Source organism: Drosophila pseudoobscura, chromosome X (assembly GCF_009870125.1).
Source record: "Drosophila pseudoobscura strain MV-25-SWS-2005 chromosome X, UCI_Dpse_MV25, whole genome shotgun sequence".
Lineage (NCBI taxonomy): Eukaryota > Metazoa > Arthropoda > Insecta > Diptera > Drosophilidae > Drosophila > Drosophila pseudoobscura.
Genome location: NC_046683.1, coordinates 40,822,595 through 40,844,961, shown reverse-complemented (window position 1 = coordinate 40,844,961; position 22,367 = coordinate 40,822,595). Strand labels below are relative to the sequence as shown.

Here is a 22,367-nt window from a genome sequence, read left to right as displayed (position 1 = left end):
ATAAACTTTAATATTTATGTGCATATGTATGTACATAAGATATTTTATAATTGAATTAGAAAATTTATGGGTATTGTCCATGAGAGTATTCAAGGTGCGACCGGCATCTAAATTTTTGCTTTGCAGATTCCCGTCGGAAAGCGCGCGATTGACAATTGATTTGAAATATATGTAAAACCAATTCCATTTATATTTATGCATATTTATTTAAGTATATATATATATATTTTCTTATATTGTATATTTAGATACATCATTGTTTTAGTTATAATAAACAAAAACGTCGAGAACCGACGGCGTTTGCATAATTTGTATAATTTAGAATCAACCTGTTTAAAGTAAGGAAATAAATGTGTAATTATATTATTGTAATATTTTATATTTTGTGGTATAAATCAAACAAATAACAGCTTTTATTTTGTTTCCCGCGCCCTAGTGTACCATACCCCCACCCCCTGCCCATTCTTCATTTATTTTGTGGCGGTAGGTCAGTCCATCAAAAGACCCGAAACAAGAACCAAACTCAAATTTCAGTTCTAGCGGCCAGCAATACTAAACACACACACGCAAAGTACGTGAGAATGCATGTGCACCCATACACTAAAACATGCTGGTGGCAAAACAGATCAGACCTGAGAGAGTTCAAAAAATCTGAAAAAACATACAATCACATATTTTTGTCGAAACATATTGCGTGTGTACTAACACATGCAAAGATGTTCTCTCTGCGCTCTATCTCTCATGATGACGTCACTCTGGGGTACGGATAGCGCAAGTCGGTGTGTGACAATTTCGTTGTATGAACTGGCACATCTATATACTGTATGGTTAGTGATATGACGGAGATATATTAACCCATTGTAAGCCAAGGAGTCATTCTCATATTGTACCGAATATAATGAAAAGTTCATAATTTTAGCGCAGTTCAGGTGAAAGATATCGTGTTTTTTTATTAAGCTCAGAGGATATATGAAATGGATCTACAAGAAGAACTTACAATCGGTTATATTTGGTATCAATCGGTAGTTGATCTTTTGAAATAGAGGGGGTTATGTGGGTTAAGGAAAAAACAATCAAAGAAATCGCCGTAACAGGAAAACAAGTCAAGTATTTAAAGCAAGCCAGTCAATAAAAAAATGTATGCAAATATCAAAAACGAGGAATATGTATAATAGAACTTGAATTCATCAGTACATTTACGCTATATTTAAAAAAAGTGACGGTATAATTTGGTATATTTCTGAGGGTTGGACGGTATATTTTATCCATAAATACAACAAAAACTAAAACAACATTGGCGAAAATTAGACATTTCTGAAAAAACGAAATAAAATGCCTCGGTATATTTCGGTATATTTTATTGATAAATAAATTCGGAAAACGATCAAAAAATTTATAAATTCATTAACCTTTTCTTTCTTTCTGTATATATACCATTTGTTTGAATTGGAAAATAAATATAAATAAGTGGAGAAATGCACAGCTGTTCAGCTAACAACAAAGTCAGAACGAAATACGAATGATTTTGTTGAAATTATGGAACACTGCGAAATCTGAAGAGAAGAGTCGAAGCCGCGGTTCCGTTGGCGAGGGGCCGGCACGGGTGCTTGGGGGTTGGGGATTCACGAAATCTCCTCCTGCATACGACAGTTCGGCTAGCTCGTCATTGATGACTGGGCATTGATGACTATTTGGATGAGGCTCTGATCGGCGACTATGGAAGCACACAGAATGAAGACAGCGACGACTTGGACGGGCACAACTCCTTCTAGCTACATAACGATGGGAGTAAGTTTTCTGTTTCCTCTTTTGTTCCACCTACTTATAATCCGTTTGCACAGAGCAAGGAAAACCCGGCCCCAACGAGTTTCCTTACTATTGTCGATCAGGAGATCATGGACCGCAAAGAACTATTCGACAGGCAGGCATTGCGCCAGAGCAGGGGCGGCTCGAAAAAGAGCGCCAAAAGATAAGGCCAAAAAGGCTTATCTTCAAAAATTGTCAATTAATGCATATGAAAATCTCCTGAAGAAGAGAAATACTTAATCCCTAAATAAAAACTGTTTTAATAATACAAATTTGTAGCATTTATTTTCTTGTTCATTCATCATTCCAACTTATTTCGTTTCATTTCAATGTAAAAAGTTTAAGAAATTAAAAATCTTGTTATCGATTCATTTTTTTTCATTTGATGGAAATCAGCTGATTTTTTTGTAGGCTTTATCGATAAAATATACCGAAAAAATATACCAGATTGTAAGTCAAGAATTATATGGTATTATAAGAACTAGTTAGAACGAGACAGCATCCAGCGAGTCGTTGTTTTACTTTCTAGGGAATTAACTAAAAAAATCTTAGCCAAGTGAAACTAGATGGCCATTTTCCGCTAACCTATATAATAAACGAGCATTGCAAGGGCTCAGATGTGCATGTGCGCGTTTTTGTTTTATATTAAAGTAATTGCTTAATAAAACAACAGGGAATCTCATTACTACGCGAAAAAAAACAACATAATAATCATTTAACATATAAAACAAAACACTACCGATACAGCGAAGTAAAAAATCAATAATTAGAGCTCGTTCAAAAGCCAGAAAGGTATGCAGTAGCAAACAAGAACAAAATAATCGGAACACAAAACACAGGAGTACCTATCTGTGTGTCTGTACACCCATCCGCACGTAAATTGTATTTGTGTGTGTGCGCAAATATATTAGGAATATATATGCAAATACAAGCCAAGCAAAAAGTAACAAACTCTCGGAGCTCCAAATAGTTCCTCATATTCTTTTTTTGTGAGTTGAGTGGAATAACTTGAAACCAAACAAATCAGACGGACAGAGTCGGTAATTGCACAAATGTACCCGGCACACACAAAACACAGAAAAGATGGAAGTGTGTGTGTGCGTGTATTCACACGCATACATCATTCTCCATACTTGCATGTATGGATTTATGTATGTAGATGTGTCTGCTTGTGTGCGTTTTATCCATACGGCGTCCCATTCTTCCATAAAATCAGTACCGTATATCGCGTAACTGGATGATGCCTTTTGTCACCAGAAGGAGTGGGGAGAGAGAAGAGCAGAGAGCAGCCACTACAGCGCCACTCGATTTGCCTCTTTGGTGCATTCAATTCATTCTTGGCCCTTGCGATTACGTATGTAGGTACCGTATAGTGTGGTGTGGTGAGGTGTGCGTGTGTGTGTGTGTTTCTGCATGTTGGAAAACGCATGCGACGTAATCAAATGGCCACATTACGTCCAAAACGGCCAAACGCAAGGGAGAGGAAAAGGTTTCGTTTCTGCAGCGAGTGTAAATATTTTCTTTGCGGCTGCTGTTTCAGCATTTTGCAAAAAGTTTGTCGTCATTTTCCGTACTAATTATATATGTACACACATAGTTCTCTTATGTGACGTATGTTCCATTGGCTATTGTGAGCATAATGTTTGGTCAGAAAATATTCATAGATGCCCATTGAATGTTTCGATAACATCCATACAAGAAATGCACTCACATATGTACATGTTTGATTGAAAAGTAGAATTATCTAATACGCAGAACACAAAAAAAAAAAAAAAAAAAAAAAAATACAATAGAATGCGCTTTTGGCCGAGCGAGAGCGGTCGGACATGTCGAGCGGCTCGACACGGGGTCCGCATTGCGGTTCCGATTCTCTCAATGGGAATGGGTGTTGTATGAAAATCGATGCTTAAATGCAACGACAAAGCAGACAGTGGAAATGAATACATAGATTCGTGTGTACGATACAATAATTCATCGGAGGAAAAAAAAACACCGAGTTTATACGTAGAGTCGTTTATATGGGATCGACATATTGCAGATATTTATTTATTGCAATTACTTGGGAGTTCTGATTTGGTAAATCATTAGTTATTATGTGTATGTGTGTATGTATTATGTTGATGTTTATAATCAGATTGGGACATATAAAGTATTATAATACAGTAACATACAAAACATTACATAATGTAATATACTGTTTCACTAACGTCTTTTATCGACCGAAAGTTTGGGATGGTGTTCCTAAATGAACCAAATATATATTAGAGATTCTTTTAAATTTTTTGCAGTTTATTAAATATTGATTTGATGTTTCTACATTATTGTGTTAATGACCTGACCTGACCTGACCTGACTATTGGTGCATACATCGTCATATTTTTAAATTAAAATATACTACCCCGCGTACTCTCCTATTCGAGTATCGGGGTATATAATCACAATAAAAAAATACAAGAGCACAACAACAACAACTTACACCAAAGATACTTACATTTCAAGTACCGTGAAATTCGAATACCCAAAAGTCATGTTAAAGAGCGCAAATAACAATTCTCTCCAGCATGTAAGTAGACAAAAGAAAAAAACGTCATTTAAAATTTATGATTTATTTATTTATCTATGTATCTATCTATCAGTACCAGTAATTGTTATTGTTATGTGTATGTGTACTATATGTATTTGCTTGTGCATGATCTATAGCTAGCTAAATAGTGTATGTAGTTTGTTATTTGAATAAGTGGATGGCAAAAAATATGCACATACATATGTGTACATTTCTGTGAATGTGTAGAAGGATATGAAACATTTTTGCACACATCATTTAATAAATAGATAATTTGTTATATTACATATTTTAATCGATCATCGCTTTCTTAATTTGTCATATATATTGTATATTTGCCTATAGGCAAATTGCCGGCCAAGATCTCATCAATACCCTGCACACATACTATAATATTTTTGAAAAGCCCCATTAGCCATTTGGCGGTTTCGTCACCACGACGAAGGTGTCAAATAATTCTCAATTCTTATGTTTTTATTTCTCACACTGAATGATCCGTGTTACATTCACATTCACATTCACATTATTTTTTAATGATAAATAATATTGAAAAAGGACACAGAAAAAAATAATCATCAAAATTATATATGTATAGGGGAGGTGAGCCGATTGTGGGCACGCTCGCTCTAGTTGGGGACCTCGTAAACTTGGACAGCCATCTGATTCCTGAGTATTGCGAACCGTGTTTGTTGACAACACGCACTTTTTGTGCTGATAACGAAACAAATATATGTATGCATCTGTGATGAAGTATCTGTGGGCATAATTTGTTTTTCTCTTGGAAAAACTGCTGGTATTCCCGGTTGTGGGAGCCCTGGTTTTTCCTTTGAGAAACAGAGAAATATCACTGTTTTTATGCACTTTACGTGATTCAAGCTAACTCAACACCTGAAAAATATCTTAATCGATGTGAAAGGCTCAGTGAAGGCTCTGAAAATAAATATATTTTCATTTTCATTTTTAGCGTTTTTTTAAGGGTGCAAAAAACCATCCTTTTACTTAACTCTTGATAAAAACGAGGGGGAACGTTGTGAGTTGCTGCGGAGACCGCAAATCTACAGTTATACCCAATACTAAGTCAGTATAGCTCTCCTCCGGCAGACGCCGCTAATATTAAACGACACGACAAAGAGTGCGAAATTCTGAGATATACGTTTTATAGTGAGATCTAACAGAAGTGCGGATGCCAAATTTGGTTACTCTAGCCTTAATAGTCTCGGAGATTTGTGGATGCCCCAGACTTTCGTCCTTGAGGGGGCGGAAGGGGGTGTGGCGAAATTTGGACACGAAACGGTCAAAGTCCGATATCACAGGAGTGTGGATACCAAATTTGGTTGCTCTGGCTCTTATAGGTTCTGAGATCCTTGAACTCATATTTTGCAATTGGCAAAACCGACCATGATACCTGTGTGTTAGAGAGAGATAGAGCGAGAAAGAGTGAAATTGTTTTCTTGATTCTGGCTATAATAATTATACGATCTGGTTCAGATTTTACATTCTAGAACATATAGTCACCCTCTACGATTCTGTGGTTTTGTTTTTATCGTATCTTTAAAAATGTAGATGCCACAGATTTTTGTCATTTGTAGGGGCAGAAGTGGACGGGGCGAAGTTTTGAAATATTTTTGTAGCAGTGACATATCACAGAAGTCTGGATCCAAAACATCGTTGCTCTAGCTCTTATAGTCTTTGAGCACTAGGCGCTGAAGGGGACGGACGGACGGGCAGACGGACGGATATATCAATAATATATATACTTTATGGGGTCGGAAACGATTCCTTCTGGACGTTACACACATCCACTTTTACCGCAAATCTCATATACCCCAATACTCATTTTGAGTATCGGGTATAAACATCAATTTAGTTCCTTCACTGTCAGTTACCTAAGACCTCTAGTATGGACCTGGTCAAAAGGTATAGTTCAAAAACAACCCGGCTGCCCAGAACCGAGATACTTTCAATACAAAACTATGTTCATGTACAAACGATAGCAGGGTATTAAAAAAGTCGAAACACTTCCAAGAACAACAGTTGCAAGGCACAGCATAAAGCTGTCGAGGGTACCATCTACCATCGCGAAATAATATAAAGCTATAGTCAAATCACGACTGCGAAATGTATATTCGATACTCAAAAACAGTACAGGGGTATATGTATTAGATTTGTGCGGAAAATTGATGTGTGTAAAGCCCAGAAGAAAGCGCTTCCGACCGGATAAAATATATATATTCAGGATGCTGTGATATCACTCAAACCGAAGGGATCATTATTATAGCCAGACGGAACAAATGAACTTTCCAAGCCGCTTACTCATTTCTGTCTCTCACTCACGCACTCTTCGTAAGTTTCGGGTACAAATGTAGAGTCGCGGCCGTAGCAGCGACTCTCAACGTTTTCGTAGCTCTAGCTCTTATAGTCTCTGAGAACTAGGCGTCAAACAGGGCGGAAAGACGGACAGACATACCTGGCTCTATCGGCTCGGCTATTGATATACTTCATGGGGTCGGAAACGCTTCCTTCTGGGCGTTACACTCATCCATTTTCCGCACAAATCTTGTATACCCTCTTTTGAACTCTTTTGAACAACTAAAGTAAAGTGTTCGATATCTATCGGTTTCTATTATCCATGCCAGTCGGTTTTCTCGTTTTCGTTGTTTTATAGATCAATTATTTCTTATTATAATCTCTATAATTTAGCATATTTCTGAATAGATTGAAAAGAATCTCCAGATTGTCGGAAATCGTTGATCATATGTTGTCCTTCGCTTCTTTGGCACTCTTTTGCAACCTTTAGATGAAAATGCGATTATTTGCCTCGTTTGGCTGTTGTTTCAGTTTGTACGATTGTAATTATTAGATTTTTATCATTCTGCAGTTGCACTTGCACTCACACGTCCCATCCGACAATTTAGACACTCGACGCGACGCACAGGTGCAGCTTGCATTGTTATATAAATATGCTGCTGCTGCTGCTGCGATGAATTTTAAATGGTATTTTTTTAGTGGGACCCTCAAGGCTTATGGCTTATGGCTTATGGCTTATGGCTTTCATTTCGTTTTGTTGTTTCAATTGTGCTTCAAAAAACTCTAATAGTTTCATTCTGGCGCTGCTGTTGTCCTCAAGTGCATTCTCAATGGTAGTATTTAATTTTCCTCTTAAATTGTGCATGACCATTCCCAATCCTATTCCTTTTTTGAATAGTTAAATAGTAAATAAGTATGTAGTATAGCTAAACGTTTTCTCCCTTTTTCTAAGCCAATTTGGGATATTCTTTCATCCACATAGGGATACATATGTATGTACATATATGTAAACGAGTTACTTGATATTCCCTATAATAAACATCACCAGAAGTAGGCCACACAATTCCTCTGAATTCGCAACCGAAAATACATATAGTATTTGGCCAGATTTGAAAGTGTATTTCCAGTACTAATGGACGGTGTTAATATGTACATACATACATATATGTACGCACACATTTATTTATTTGCCAGCACTTTGCCCGTTGATTACTGCAAATTTTGATACGCAAATGCAACTCATGCATTTCGTGAGTTCTGGCCGCAGCTGCTGCTGCAATAACCGCTCCAACGGCATCCAAATTTTGCTGCTGCCTGGGCAGCGGCTGCGGCTGTGGCTGGGGCTGTGGTTGGGCCTGGGCCTCCTAGGGCCGTCCCGTTCCGTTCCGTTCCGTTCCGTTCCTGGCGTTTGGGACTTCATTAAAAGAAATTCGAATCGAAATGTGTGCTGCGGGGCACTCTGCAAAGTTTTTATCAACACCAAAAGATCAGATTTTTCCGACAGGCGGGACTGTTCTTGTATCAGAGAGAGAGAGAGAGAGAGAGAAAGGGAAACAACGTTAAAGCAAGGTTAATTTTCATTCCAACGAATACTGCATACGCTTTTAAATGGGGCTGAAAATATTAGGCATGCTAGGATGCTAGGAATCGCTTATATCCCCAAGGCCACATGAATATTATCCGTAATATTACTATGTAATACTTTGAAGAATGACTCGAACTATCATCCCAAACGCCCCGCAAGTTTATTGATTCCGCATTCCACATACCAACTTTGAAGGACTTGCAGACACCCAAAACTACTATTCTCCTCTTTAGAGTATACGAATATCTATCTTCTCGGAAAATGAAAATCTAGCCAGCCGCGCAAATTATCTTTATTCGTACAAACCATGTGTCTAGGTGTGCATATATGTCTGCACATACATGATGGTATTTGTTCCTTTTTTTTTTTTTTTTTTTAATAATTTCTGTTGGTTCTATAAAATTAGCTGCAGTTTGCTTTTGTCGTTGTCAGTTAAATGTCAGTGCTTAGCTGGGCAACTCGGAAATCGTCAGTCGCTTAGTTGCTCTGCTTGTTTCCCGATCGCCTTTGATTTCGCTTCGAGTTTTGTTAGAGGTTTTCTACAATGTATCCAGCGTACTATAGGCCGGAGCGTGCCGCGTGCTATAAGTCGTGTCACCATGCCGTGCGTTGGGCCAGATCTTCCTCAGTACGGTACCAGCGGCAGCAGTTTTATTCATCATCTGCATCGTCATGTTTTGCTGGGAAAAGGTACTCGCGTCTACTCTTTAAGCGACGTACAGTGCTGCCAATGTTTCCCTACGGTGTAAGTAAAAGTTTTTTGATTGAAAGCAAAGGAAACGTACAGTCCTAAAAGGGGTCGTGTGGGGACACCCTTTTGATGGACACTTACATGCCAGACATGGGGTTAATAGGGTCGTTACGTCCATCCATCAACAATCAAAGCAACAAAAATCAATCGTTTACAGGGGGGGCGGGGTCTCGAGGGGTCTCGAAGGGTCTCCAAGGCAATGGAATGATAGAAAATGTAAATTAATTGAGCCAACTCTTCAGATTCAGATTAACAATTTTTGTTGCGCTCCTGTATAACACATAACATATGTATATGTCGTTCTAACTCTGTTCTAACTGTCTATATATAATATTGATGTTGTTGTGCGTAATCATTTGACTAAACCATAAGTTTTGTGTGTGTGTATGTTTGTTACATTCCATTAATCCTTTAACCAAATAACCTTTAAGCCTTGTGTGTGCTCGGTCTGAAGAGCAGAAGTAAAAATTGCCCCAGAACCGTGTATTTTTGAGCAATTTTTACTTAAATCCTCCCGTAAATGGAATATCTGTTCGATTTATGGAATAGAATAAAAGCCCAGATGAGATGCAAATACAGAAAGGCACACAAATTCAAATTCACAAATTTGTCTGCCTTTAAAGGATATTTAAATTGTAATTGTTATACTTAAACGCTAGCAAATGCAAAGAAAATAAAACTCTATAAATGTAATGCCCTTTTGTATCCTACAGCCGGTGGCTAACTCTTCCGAAAACACGATGAACGGCTATAACCGAAAGGTGCCGCCAAAACGGCGCTATGAAATGCCAAAATATGCTGGTAGGTCCCAGGTCAATCGATATATTCAATCTGTAGTATTTATGTTGAATCCTTTTCTTGAACCGTTTTTCGATAGCACCGCCAAAAAAGAAAACATGCAAGGAGCGGATACCACAGCCGAAGAATACGGTGGCAATGCTAAATGAGTTAAGAAATGGACTGATTTATAAATTGGAGTCACAGACTGGTCCGGTGCACGCACCTTTATTTACGATATCCGTCGAGGTAAGATATACACATCCCTAAGAACGGGTCCGAATACTGGTCATGCCCCCAATAGCCAAAAAACGCCGTATAATATTGTTCAATATATAGTCATTAGATACCGCCAGATATTGGATATAATATATGAAATTTGTGGGGAATATATTAGGCCAGAATTTAAAATATTTATTTGAAACATGAATCATATTGCAATTAAATGTTTTCATATTAATGCTACAAATTGCACGCTCTATTGGTATATCTGCCGATTCTCTGGGTGTACCACAGACGATATAATTTCTAATCGACTGTTGCCTCTCCTTGTTGTTTACTCGGCCAATACAACCAACAATACCCCCCACTTATTATTATGAGAAGCATTAGCATTACATTAGTATTCCACAAAAATAAAAAAACATTTATCCATATACGATCGACTTCCACATACGGATTCGGTTCACGCGATTTTCTGTTCAATAAGAAATCAATACGAAGGTGGGAGTAAAGCGGCACAGCAGAGGACAGCACAAAAAGTGCATGATAAGTAAACGTTAGGAAAGACGGTCGTATGCAAATGCAAATGATATTTGTAATGGTCGTAAACATATGGTCCCCCAAATGCAAACGTTAATAGTGTTGTTTTTACTTAGGAGAATCACAGACAAAACAGAGTAACCTTCATAAAAATATACTCAATAAAACAATAAATCTCCATGTGGGTGTATGTGTTATTTGTTTGTATATTTTAACAGGTCGATGGTCAGAAATACATGGGCCAGGGACGCAGTAAAAAAGTAGCGCGTATCGAAGCAGCAGCCACAGCACTACGAAGCTTTATACAGTTTAAGGACGGTGCCGTCTTATCGCCATTAAAGCCATCCGGCAACTTGGACTTTACCAGCGATGAACATCTTGAAAATGGTATTGAAAATGTTGACAATGGTAAATTGGTCGATTACATACAGAAGACATTGATGTTGACCGAAAAGAAACCCAACCTTACCTCGCTTGAACAATCCACGTTGCCTCTTCAAATGTTTTGCATGAGTCAGAGCAAGTATTAGTAAAATTCTTTTTTTTTGGTTTTCTTGTAACATTTTTCGTTATTTTTTCTTCATTTTTCTTTTTTTCATATTGTTTGTTTATTATTTTGTTATTGGTTGGACCTGTACACAGATCGAGAAAAATTCAAACGTATGTATACAACTTATGTATACACAGATATGACATTTGCCATTGATTTTGTTGTTTTGTATGTTATCCATTAAAAATACAGATTAGAGCAGTTGCTGAAGCGACTAATGCCTACATACAGTGGCGGGCAGTGAAATGTGGACAGTCAAAAATCGTGAAACAAACTAAATAATATAAAAGGCTAACAAAACACATTAAAAGTTTGAGTCCAAACGTCCTTGCTTTCAAAAGAATCCTTAAATCAAAAAGTATTCACTTTAATAATTGTACGGAAAAGTTAATTCTAGGTTTTTAGTCCAAAAATAGCATTTTTTTTTTATTACGTTTAAGTCTAAGAATATTGAAGACTGTGTAATAAATTAGTTAAATATTTTTTTGAACATCCTTGGTGTTTTAGAACTAGTTTTCTGCGCGAAAGCTTTGTATCTTCTAATTTGCAGATGGATTCGATGTTTATACCGTTATGCCACACTTTTTCAAATATTTATTTCAATTTAGATAACGTTTTGGGTCTCTGCTTTCATATTAAAACGTTCATGGGGTGCAAAAGATTCTAGATTGGATTGAAACCAGGAACTGCCACTATTGATAAATATTATTTTTTTTTTACTAAGAGAACGCATCGTTGCAAAAATCAAACTTTTTGAATATAATGAGGAAGATGAAAAAAATATGCCAGACCCCAATCTAGCACCGCGGCAAGGAGCAGAATCGTCCTAGAAGATGACGGCGTCAGCAAGCGGAAAGTTGTCCTCATTTGGCGAAATTTTTCCTTCCTTTGCATATCCGTCAATTAGTGCCAGATTCTAAAATAAACAAAAAATCCCCAAAAAATTCTGCTGCCTTCGTTCGTTTCACTAGCTTATAAAGCGATCTCCGATCTTGCGACGATCATTCGTCCTACTTTCCCAACAAACCTCGCTTATTTTGGAAAAATTAAAAAAACATTACGTTTCTCCAATCAGCTAATAAATGTATCTCCACAACAAAAATGTTTCCCGACTGGCTTTTGAGTTTTTGAATACGCGCCATCTCGGTTAGAGAGTGTCCACATTTAACTGTCCGCTACTGTATATGAAAAGAACTATGAAAAACTATGAAAATCTGCTTCTGCCTCAATGCATTTTATGGACAGGTCTTTGCTGTACATTTTTCGGTGTACTCCATTCTACACTTTTGTATTCATTTATTTTATTGTTATTATAATATTATTTTGAGACAGTAAATATGTATAGGTAAACGGTTATGTAACTTATACAATAGTATATTTATGCACTACGTCTATATTCTGAACAATATTCTTCCCACCAACGAAGTAACATCCGCCCGTTACATTCCCCTGCCTCCGCCTGGCGGCACCCCTGGAATAAAAAGAACTAGAGCGTTTCTGGCTATATAAATGAACCGATCGCAACGTATTTCCGCACTCTGTACGATGCTGCGTTTTCGGTTTCGGTTTCTTGTATACTCAAAATTGCAGATCCCACAGTGTGGGATGGTGCACACCAAAACCTATGGTGTCTGAGAACCTGAGGCGTTCATCAAGACGGACACGGCTTTTGAAGCTTATCAAGAATATATAATTGTATATGTATACCTTGTGCGGTCGGAAACGTTTCCTTCTGAGTACCGCCTCTCAAAAAACACTTCTGTTAAATATTTGAGAGAAGAGTGTATGGAGAGTGCATATATTTTCATTATTTTTTTGTTCAATTTAATCTGTGTTTGTGTTTTTCCCCGCATATGTTTTTTTTTTTTTTTGTATGGTTGGAGACCACTGTAAAATCGCGTGTGAAATAAGCATAGACGGCTAAGTTAGGGTTTTTTTCTATACTAGGAACAGCCATCGAATATTTCTACTAACCGCCATTGTATATTGATAGATGTCAGTAAGAGCGCCATAACCGTTGATGGACAAAAGAAGGTGCCGGATAAAGGTCCCGTCATGCTTCTCTATGAGCTCTATAATGACGTTAATTTTGAGTGCATTAATATTGACAGTGCACAGAACAACTGTCGCTTTAAAATGACCGTAACAATTAACGAAAAGAAATTCGATGGAACGGGTATGTAGAAAAAAGAATCTAAGTCGCTTAAAGCCATATGACGTACGACTTTCCCAACGTTTCTGCAAAGAGAAAGATAGCATGATAAATAAAACGCAAAGTGCTCGTAGCCGTCTCCAGAAACGTCTCCCGGCTATCAGTCGAAGAACTGATGTTTTCCAACGCTCAGCCAGCCAGCAAAATTGGATCCTAAAAGTAAAACAATCGCAGCTCCACTGAAGAGCCAAGCCAAGCCACCGCTTAGACTCGTATTTCTCTCGCTCTCACTGCATGCTTTTCCCAATAAGGCTATCTCTGTTTCTGCAGTTAGTCAGTGAGCAAAGTCGAATGTCACATGGCCGGTGACAAGTTGTCTAAACCATAGATTATCCTCCGTAGGTCCGTCGAAAAAGTTGGCAAAGAATGCCGCCGCTAAGGCAGCGCTCGCCTCGTTGTGTAACATCTCGTACAGTCCGATGGTGGTGCCGCAAAAGAACGTGCCGCTACCAATTGATGATAAGTCTTCGTCCATGGAGCTGCCGCAGATACATGCAGATGCGATTGGAAGACTGGTTTTGGAAAAGTTCATGGAGGTTATCAAGGGCCAGGAGGCGTACTCTCGTCGAAAGGTATTGGCGGGGATTGTAATGACTGAGAACATGAATTTCTTTGAAGCAAAAGTAAGTCAAAAGCTTATTCAATATAACGTTATATAACTGACCAAGCACATTAAACATTAATTTATCCATTCCAAAAACAGGTAATATCCGTTTCAACGGGCACAAAATGTGTCAGCGGCGAGCATATGAGCGTTAATGGTGCCGTTCTAAACGATTCTCATGCTGAAATAGTATCTAGGCGTTGTCTGCTAAAGTTCTTGTACGCACAGCTGGATCTTCAGTGCAATCAGGGTATAATTATTGAATTGTATATATCAGTATCAGGGAATTTTGCTCATAATAATAGACCTTAAGCTTGAAAATGTTTCTCTTAGTAAGTACGTATACGTATGTATCTTTCAAAATGTATATTCGAACCAGTCAATGAAGATAGGTAATCCTTTGCAGGCTCATTTTTGTATACGCATCAGATAAGGTTTCAAAAAGCGGATGCACGGATGCACGGCCTGAGTCCTACATTCTGTAGACCCTTCACGACTCTTAACCGGCTCTCAGATACTCTCAAGTTTTAGTTAGGAATACAACTCGTAAATTTATATAACAAAATACTTAGATTTGATATAGAATAAGTTATCCAATGAATAACTTATGTATGTAAATTTATCCCTCAAAGAATTGGAACTTTCTTTTGTTTCAACAAAGTACTTCATGCATAATATTTATGGCTGGCACTTAACAGTTTATGTTCGCATTTGCATACAAAATGTTTAGCAAATTGAAAAAGCAAAAAAACATTACAAGTGATCGAAGATTTGATCTATTTCTGATTTCTTATTCTTTTCAGTTTTTGCTACACTTTTTGTTTTGTGCTTCGATGCGATACACATTTTATTCGGATAAAACAACCGCAGCAGCCGTTTCTGTTAATAAATCCTTAGAAACTCTTTTTTAATAGAAACTTTATTCCAAGAATATAAATACAGTATGATATGAACGTACAAATATTTTTGCAAAAATTAAAAAAAGGTCGAAAGGAGGTATCACCATATTAGAAGTTTCTTAGAGTATTAAAAATGCAGGGTAACAACAGTTTTTTGTCATTATGTCCATATAGAATTTCATTTCATATACACTTGTGTATTGGTACAAACTAATATGATTATTCCGATACTTTCGTGTATATCTATTAAAATAGTACGTACTCAACAATATGCTCTCCTTTTTGTATGTGCTGAAAATAGGGGACATGAATGAAATTCCCATAGGAACTTTACGAATCTAAAACCGTTTTACTTTTATTTCTATTTAATTATTCAACTCTTATTCAATTTTCTCTTAATTTTAGCCACAGCATATCAGTCGATTTTCGTGAGGAATACTGATGGGCAATACCCTTATAAACTAAAATCCGGGGTACATTTCCATTTGTATATAAATACAGCACCTTGTGGGGATGCACGGATATTTAGTCCTCACGAAAACGACACAGGTGTTGATAAACATCCAAATAGGTTGGTACAAAAGATCTTTCTAAATACTCTTGCTACTGTTATCATATCATATGCATTATGGATTATATTATGCATTATAATGCATAATAGCAAAATAAAAAGAACAACAAAAATTGACATGTTAAAAGTATACTAAAAACAAATTGTAAAAAGAAAGTAGAACCAAAATAATTTATGTATGTATGTATGTTATGAATAACTTAATAATTATTTGTTGGCTAAAATTGACTGAAAAAAATACAGTTAAGACGGAACGAAAACTCTTAATTTGTATATGCATATATACAGTCGAGCTTTTCTAAGTTAAGGACATCAAAATCCAAGCTGAAGTCTGAGTAAATCGGTAAAAGAAATGCAGTAAATAATAAGTATAAGTAAATATACAAATATTTAGCTTAAAATCTACTTATATAAATTGAATCTTTGTTGTAAGCAGCTGGTTTCAGTCAGAAAAATTCGACTCTATATACATATACATACTTTATACCACTATATACAATACATGTGTATGGAATCTGAACAGAAGCATGATTGTATAGACCCAATTTATGATATGTAGGTACTATTTAGGGTATTTTCTTTGTACTATTCTACTGTGTACAAACATTGGTCCGAGATCTTCCCAAAAAAACGAAAAAAATGGGCGAATTTTATATTTTTCAGCCAGAGAGGCTGAATTTAGGCAATCAAATACTGTCTGTCTGTGGTGGCATTTGTATTCAGACTTTCGATGTCTTTTTCGTAATTTTAATGTCAAATATAACTTAACTATTAGCTAAAACAGATACTTTAAAAACCCATTCCCTCTTATTTTGGTTTTTTTGTTCTTTATTTTTTTGAGATCTGTAAACAGAAATGCCTATCATGCCCAGCCATTGTACGATAAACCCCCAAAAAGAACTCAATATCCTCAGACCATGTTTTGTTCGCAGTATAATGTTGCCATATTTTGAAATACGCTTACAAAAAATTGTATTTTATTTATATTTTTCGTGTCAATTTTTACATTTTACTATGCTGCCATTTGTTCACCTGTGTTTCTGTGGCTTTAATCATTGCAACGTAACGTCTTTGATATCATCCTTGAAACAAAAAAAAACAAAATAAACAAAATCAGAAAAGCTCGTGGGCAATTGCGTACGAAAATCGAGTCTGGCGAAGGTACAATACCCGTTAAAAGTAGCGATGGCATACAAACCTGGGATGGTGTACTACAGGTAGGCGAAAATATTATATTGTATTGTGTGCACTCGAAATAACTTCAATTGTCATGTAATATACAGGGTCAACGATTGCTTACAATGTCATGCTCGGATAAAATTGCACGTTGGAACATTGTGGGTATACAGGGTTCCTTATTGTCTTCCATAATTGAACCAGTGTACCTGCATTCCATTGTATTGGGGAGTCTGCTGCACCCAGAGCATATGTATCGTGCGGTGTGCGGACGAATAGAAAAGTCTATCCAAGGCTTGCCACCGCCATACCATTTGAATAAGCCTCGACTGGCATTGGTCACATCGGCTGAGCCGCGTAATCAGGCCAAGGCTCCAAATTTTGGCATCAATTGGACCATCGGAGATGTTGAATTGGAAGTCGTCAACTCACTGACTGGCCGAACAATTGGCGGTCAAGTATCGCGCATCACCAAACAAGCGTTTTTTGATAAATATGGATTTTTAATGAAAAACTTACCAGGTATTTTGAAACGCAGTGTAACCACAGACTACGGCCAAACAAAAGCTAACGTCAAGGACTATCAGGTATGCATCGATTACACCGGATATGATTGGAAATATGTACAATATCTTTTTATTTGCAGATTGCTAAAATAGAATTGTTTAGCGCCTTCAAGCGGGAGGATCTTGGAAGCTGGCTAAAGAAGCCGATAGAACAAGACGAGTTTGTTCTGAATGAATGACTGCATTCATCGATGCATATGTTAAAAAAAGACAAAAGTAACGGCAAGCAATTAATAGAATTAGAAAAAATAGCTTTAAATACAAGCTGTAATAAGAATACAAGCTTGGTGAAAAAACAGCGAAACGAATTTCATCTTAATGAAAATGAAAATGAGAATGAGATTGAGAACCTGACAACAATGTGTCCCGAAATAAGAAACGGCAAGCACGAAGATGCTAATGCTCGAAATATGATAATGGATAACAACGGCTCTAGAATATTTATAGAATAGAATGTAGTCTTTATGCTGGGACTGAGTAAAGGAGTATTATGGCGTTTTTTTTAAATCAATTCCTTTTATAATCAATACACACACACACACTTCTTTCTCACCTATGCATTCTATGCAACCCTCACTCACATAGACCGAAAAAGCGACTCAGCTAATACACACTGTTGAAATATGAAAATTTGAAAGTATGAAAACAAACAAAGAAACAACGCGAAAATAACAATAAACTATACATGGATCTAGAAATGAATCTGTTTATGATTAAATATAAATGAGTAATGTATGTTGTAAAGTAATGTTACAACGACATAAACGAATAAAATTAATGAAATTAATTACTAATAAAACCTTCAGTAGCCTTTAGGGAGAAACAGAAGCATCATTTCCACGTATCTTCAGATCGATCATCCACTAACTAAGCTTTCATAATTTTGGCAAATGGAACAGAACTATATTTTGGGTTACAAATAGAATTTCAACGACAAACAAACAACTTATCCCAGTTTATCCAAAGATTATGTAGATTTTTTTATAGTTACACAATTAGTTGAAATACTTATCTTATGAATATGAATTAAGAAACTAATGAATAGATTGGTTAACAGTTTTACAAAATATATTAAAAAAGACACGTCTTACTGTGCTAATGTATTCTAAGCATGAAGCTTTTAATCTCATTTGTTTCCACCAAAGGGACATTATTTACCCAATGTAAGTATTGCTAAGAGAAATGCAATGCAAATGCTTACCACAATTTGTGATTTTTTTTGAGCCTCACTGCTTCCGAAAAATCTTCCATTACATGTAGACTCACACTCATGCGTCTCTAGAAATTCAATATTACAATTTGTAAGCTGTATATTTCTACTTCCAATCTTCCAATCAGTAGTTGCTGATGATATTTCTCAGAGGGTTTCGTTTACGGGCCCCGAAAACTACATATTACTGAGATACTTATTGCTGAACAAATTCGTAAACACACAGTTTGAAAATTTGCAGTCTGACGACATTGCTATGTGCATGTGCATAACCATACCATATATAGCCACACCGTTTATACATATAGTATGAGTACATTGTGAAAATGTACTTCAGGAATTTCAATAGGCGCAATTGACATTCAATAACGTAATTTACACGTATTTTTAAACTACAAATAGCTTGAAATAATCTTAAATTAAAAGGTAACTGGCCGTGCCCAAGTAGATATCCTCCAGTAGGCGTGAACAAAAAATTATAACTTAACAAATACAAATACCTACACTATACACAAAAGAGAAGAATATCACATGATGATTAGAGCAGGACACAACACTCAATACAACAGTAACACAGTAAAACACTCTGCTTTCCTCCTCGATTTTTCAACCACAACCCAATTTTCAAAGAACTCTCTTGCATGTGTGAATAGTATGAATTAGTATGAGTAATTAAAGAAAATGTGTATATGAATATACAATATATTAATTTTGCGTTTCCTTGACTTGCCTTATATTATGTGAGTATTTCCATGTTACCACAGTACATACATATATACATTTTTGTTCTTTACGTACCTTTAGAGTGATTCGATTCATGTATAATCTGGGAGTATTTTCCGATAGGTTTACATAGTTTGTTTTATAGCTGTTTGGTAACCACGATGGCAAAACGCTCCGTTCGATTTTCTGCATTACTTGTTTATATACACATATATATAGTATATATATATATATATATAAATATATATATATACCTATGTGGCGACATACATACATATATACTAAATAAGTAATATTTGCATAAAATACAGCATATAATGGATAAACCTTATAAAACCAAAGTTGATCTTATATAAAATACTGTGATACTAAATTTTACTAGTACTTCCAGCATAGCTGCATTTTATCCATTCTTAAATATTCTATGTTATTAAAAAACAGCAACAGCTAATATAATCAGGAAAATTATATAGACGAAAAACAAAAACATTTTTTTAAATAATATACTAAATATATAAACAATTTAACAATGCTTGTCTACATTAGATTTTCAAATAAGAAATTTTACAAAATACTTATTAATAGTAAAGATTAAAGAGTAGGTATAACTCGGGTTTCTAAAATATCATTTCGAAATTCATTTGAAATTGCAATCCAAGTCCGAAGACAGGTACCACACCACGGAGCTAAACAATAAATACCATAGATAAATTTCACTCTTGCTGTAGATGGAAATAAGACCAAAACAAATTCTGTTCAAAACTTGATTCTTTGACTAGAATATAGATGTATTCGAAAATAAATACAGAAGCTCAAGTGGTTATGTTAGCTAAAAGACAGATCTTTTTAAGAAAATAAGCTTATTATTGTTCAATATTTAATAGATATATATTTTCTCATCAACTAATAGTTGAGCCTTTTCTATTTGGTTAAATATAATCGTGTATGAAGTGAAGTGATTCCCCAAGTGAAACATTATAATTGAAATTTTTTGTGATCGCGAAGAGACATATTTCCTTCCGACCATAGTATTTAAAATGTTTGCTTGATTAGAGCAGAGAGCCGACGGAATATATATACATATAATTTTACTGTTCGTATGTTCTGAAACAATTTAATCAATAAGCCGGTTTTTTTTTCTTCTATGAAATTTGTTCTTATTTACTGCGCTTGTGCGCTACAATTAGTCGAAGCAGATTGATCGATAGATATATAGTTCTTATCAGAAACACCCGTCACTGCTAGAATACTTACCGTTAAATTAAACACCCATAGATTTTGAAAACTTCTATTTGATGAAATAACAGCACTATAGCATATATAGTACATAGCATCTAAAAAAAGAAAAAACGAAAAGAAAAGTTGCTCAAAAGAATATCGAACGCTTTCAGATCTCATTACTATCATTTACTTTAGACATTGAGTGATGCACAGCTGAGATATACATATAGATAAATGCCAAGGGATACAAAAACGTCACTGCTGTCTCTTCCCGATTAAATCAAGTACGATCGTGAAAATGTGAATCTAAAACTGTTTAGTGTTTGAAGAAAACTAAAACCGATTTGGAAATTCGTTCTGCGAATGTATGAATATTTCAAGCGTATTATTATTTTATTTTAAAATGCATCAACTAAACATGAAAAGTCAAACCAAAACATATATTATGTATATGATTTTAAATTAGTATGTTGAAAGACTATAATCAATAAGAAATCTAAGACAAACTGCGAAACTTAGTGCCGATATGGAAAAGGGAAACCATGGTAAAATATACATAGATGATCAGTAATAATTTCTCATTTTCTCCCCCGAAAACATGTTATCTAAATGCAGTTGTATTCGTACATATAATACCAACATATTATCAACTTCTTATTCTGAAAAAAACAAAACAAAAACAAAAAACGATTTGGTATAAGCTACAAACAAACACCAAGCTCATTTCATACAGGCATGTAAACATACATACATAATATAAACAGATATATCTGCACTTCAATGTGTCTGTATACTCGTTCATACACTCATACCTGGCTTAATTGCAATTTGTAGTTGTTTAATATTCTAGTCATATCAAAAAAAAACACTTCCTATAAAACATGAAATCTCTTATTGAAGCTTTAGTTTAGTTTTATTTACCTTTACTTCGGCTATTCTAATGTTTGTATCGCATAAACTTGAAAAGTAGATAATTTTACTGCGGGCATTATAAGTCGGAGCCTCGAAAATCGGATATTGAACATTGGATGAACCAGTCATAGCGACGATCGATCTTAAAGGGTATGAGTCAGCTTCCTTCCTTTTTTTCCTTATATTGTAGCGGCTATATATATGTCATTTTTTTTCCTAGATTAATACCAATATAAATTACTTTTATTGATTCATTTGAAGTCTTCAACTCTAGTTTTTGTTGAACTAATTGTTCAAGCCTTAAGCGATGTATGAGCGTATAGACATATTTGTATACATATACAATCACTATTTTTACGTTTAAACATTAAAAGCTTACATACCCACAAATATACTACATACCTAAACATATATACATATATCTATGAATACAAACATATACGTAAAGTTATGTTGTTTGTCGACATTAGTCTATGTACCCGAAAAAACTATAAGAAACAAACAACTGGAATAACAGTGAACAAAACAACAATATTGTTAAGAATTGCAAACAACACAAGCAAAACACTTTAAACACCTTAAAAACATCAAAGATTATTGAAACAAAAAATCACTCTCAAACAATTAGAATGAATTTTATGATTGCCTTTGTTCAATAGAAAGATTTGTATTAGGCGATTCTATAATCGACTGTCTGCCAATAAAATTAACCATGATACATTAAGCCGAAATTAAACTTTATAAGCTTATGAATACTTGGAAAACAAATCGTTCGGTCTCCAACTATTGTAAATGACAATTAAATAAACTACCAATATGATATAACAACAATAACAACACTGTGTACTAATTTTATATGGACGTTGACATGCAATGACTGCATCTATCAAGAGGCGATGCAATTACTGCACCGTCAAGTGGCCCGTGTGACACCAGCAGAAGGCTGTTACGCGCGGATCCCAGGCAAAACGTAGCCCTCCTCCCGCCCAACCGACCGAGGGGCGCTGCCGCATGACGCGCGGTGCGTAGCCGAACCAAACGCGAGCATGCAGAAAGATAGATATTAGACTAACATTCGAGGAAAATTAGCACTAGCACATTTTAAAAATTCCTCTCTACTACATTTATGTGCCAGAAGATATAATTTCCATCGCCATATCTATATTATATGT

At 35.7% G+C, this 22,367-nt stretch overlaps 1 protein-coding gene across 11 annotated transcripts; it reads left to right on the top strand.

Moving 5' to 3' along the window:
- The first annotated feature begins 2,247 nt into the window (after nucleotides 1-2,247).
- Nucleotides 2,248-22,029, top strand: Adar (Adenosine deaminase acting on RNA). 11 transcript variants are annotated; one of them, XM_015185636.2, is made up of 13 exons: nucleotides 2,249-2,598; nucleotides 4,095-4,369; nucleotides 9,726-9,813; nucleotides 9,890-10,038; nucleotides 10,770-11,070; nucleotides 11,194-11,211; nucleotides 13,095-13,277; nucleotides 13,656-13,936; nucleotides 14,017-14,167; nucleotides 15,222-15,387; nucleotides 16,505-16,604; nucleotides 16,671-17,150; nucleotides 17,210-22,029. In XM_015185636.2, exons 2-13 carry the CDS (start codon nucleotides 4,334-4,336, stop codon nucleotides 17,306-17,308), a joined length of 2,052 nt encoding a protein of 683 aa, XP_015041122.1. In that variant the 5' UTR covers nucleotides 2,249-2,598; nucleotides 4,095-4,333; the 3' UTR covers nucleotides 17,309-22,029. The 11 variants fall into 11 exon arrangements, with proteins under 11 accessions (XP_015041131.1, XP_015041122.1, XP_015041127.1 ...); XM_015185646.2 differs by lacking the exon at nucleotides 2,249-2,598 and adding an exon at nucleotides 3,615-3,882; XM_015185645.2 differs by lacking the exon at nucleotides 11,194-11,211 and having other exon boundaries at nucleotides 2,248-2,598.
- Nucleotides 22,030-22,367: the final 338 nt, after the last annotated feature.

Bases quoted from the DNA above. Each gene is read 5' to 3' on its own strand.
- Adar (XM_015185636.2), top strand. From the start codon at position 4,334: ATGTTAAAGAGCGCAAATAACAATTCTCTCCAGCAT. The intron at 13,937-14,016 runs GTAAGTCAAAAG...TTCCAAAAACAG, and splicing joins TGAATTTCTTTGAAGCAAAA to GTAATATCCGTTTCAACGGG. The intron at 16,605-16,670 runs GTAGGCGAAAAT...TGTAATATACAG, and splicing joins CCTGGGATGGTGTACTACAG to GGTCAACGATTGCTTACAAT.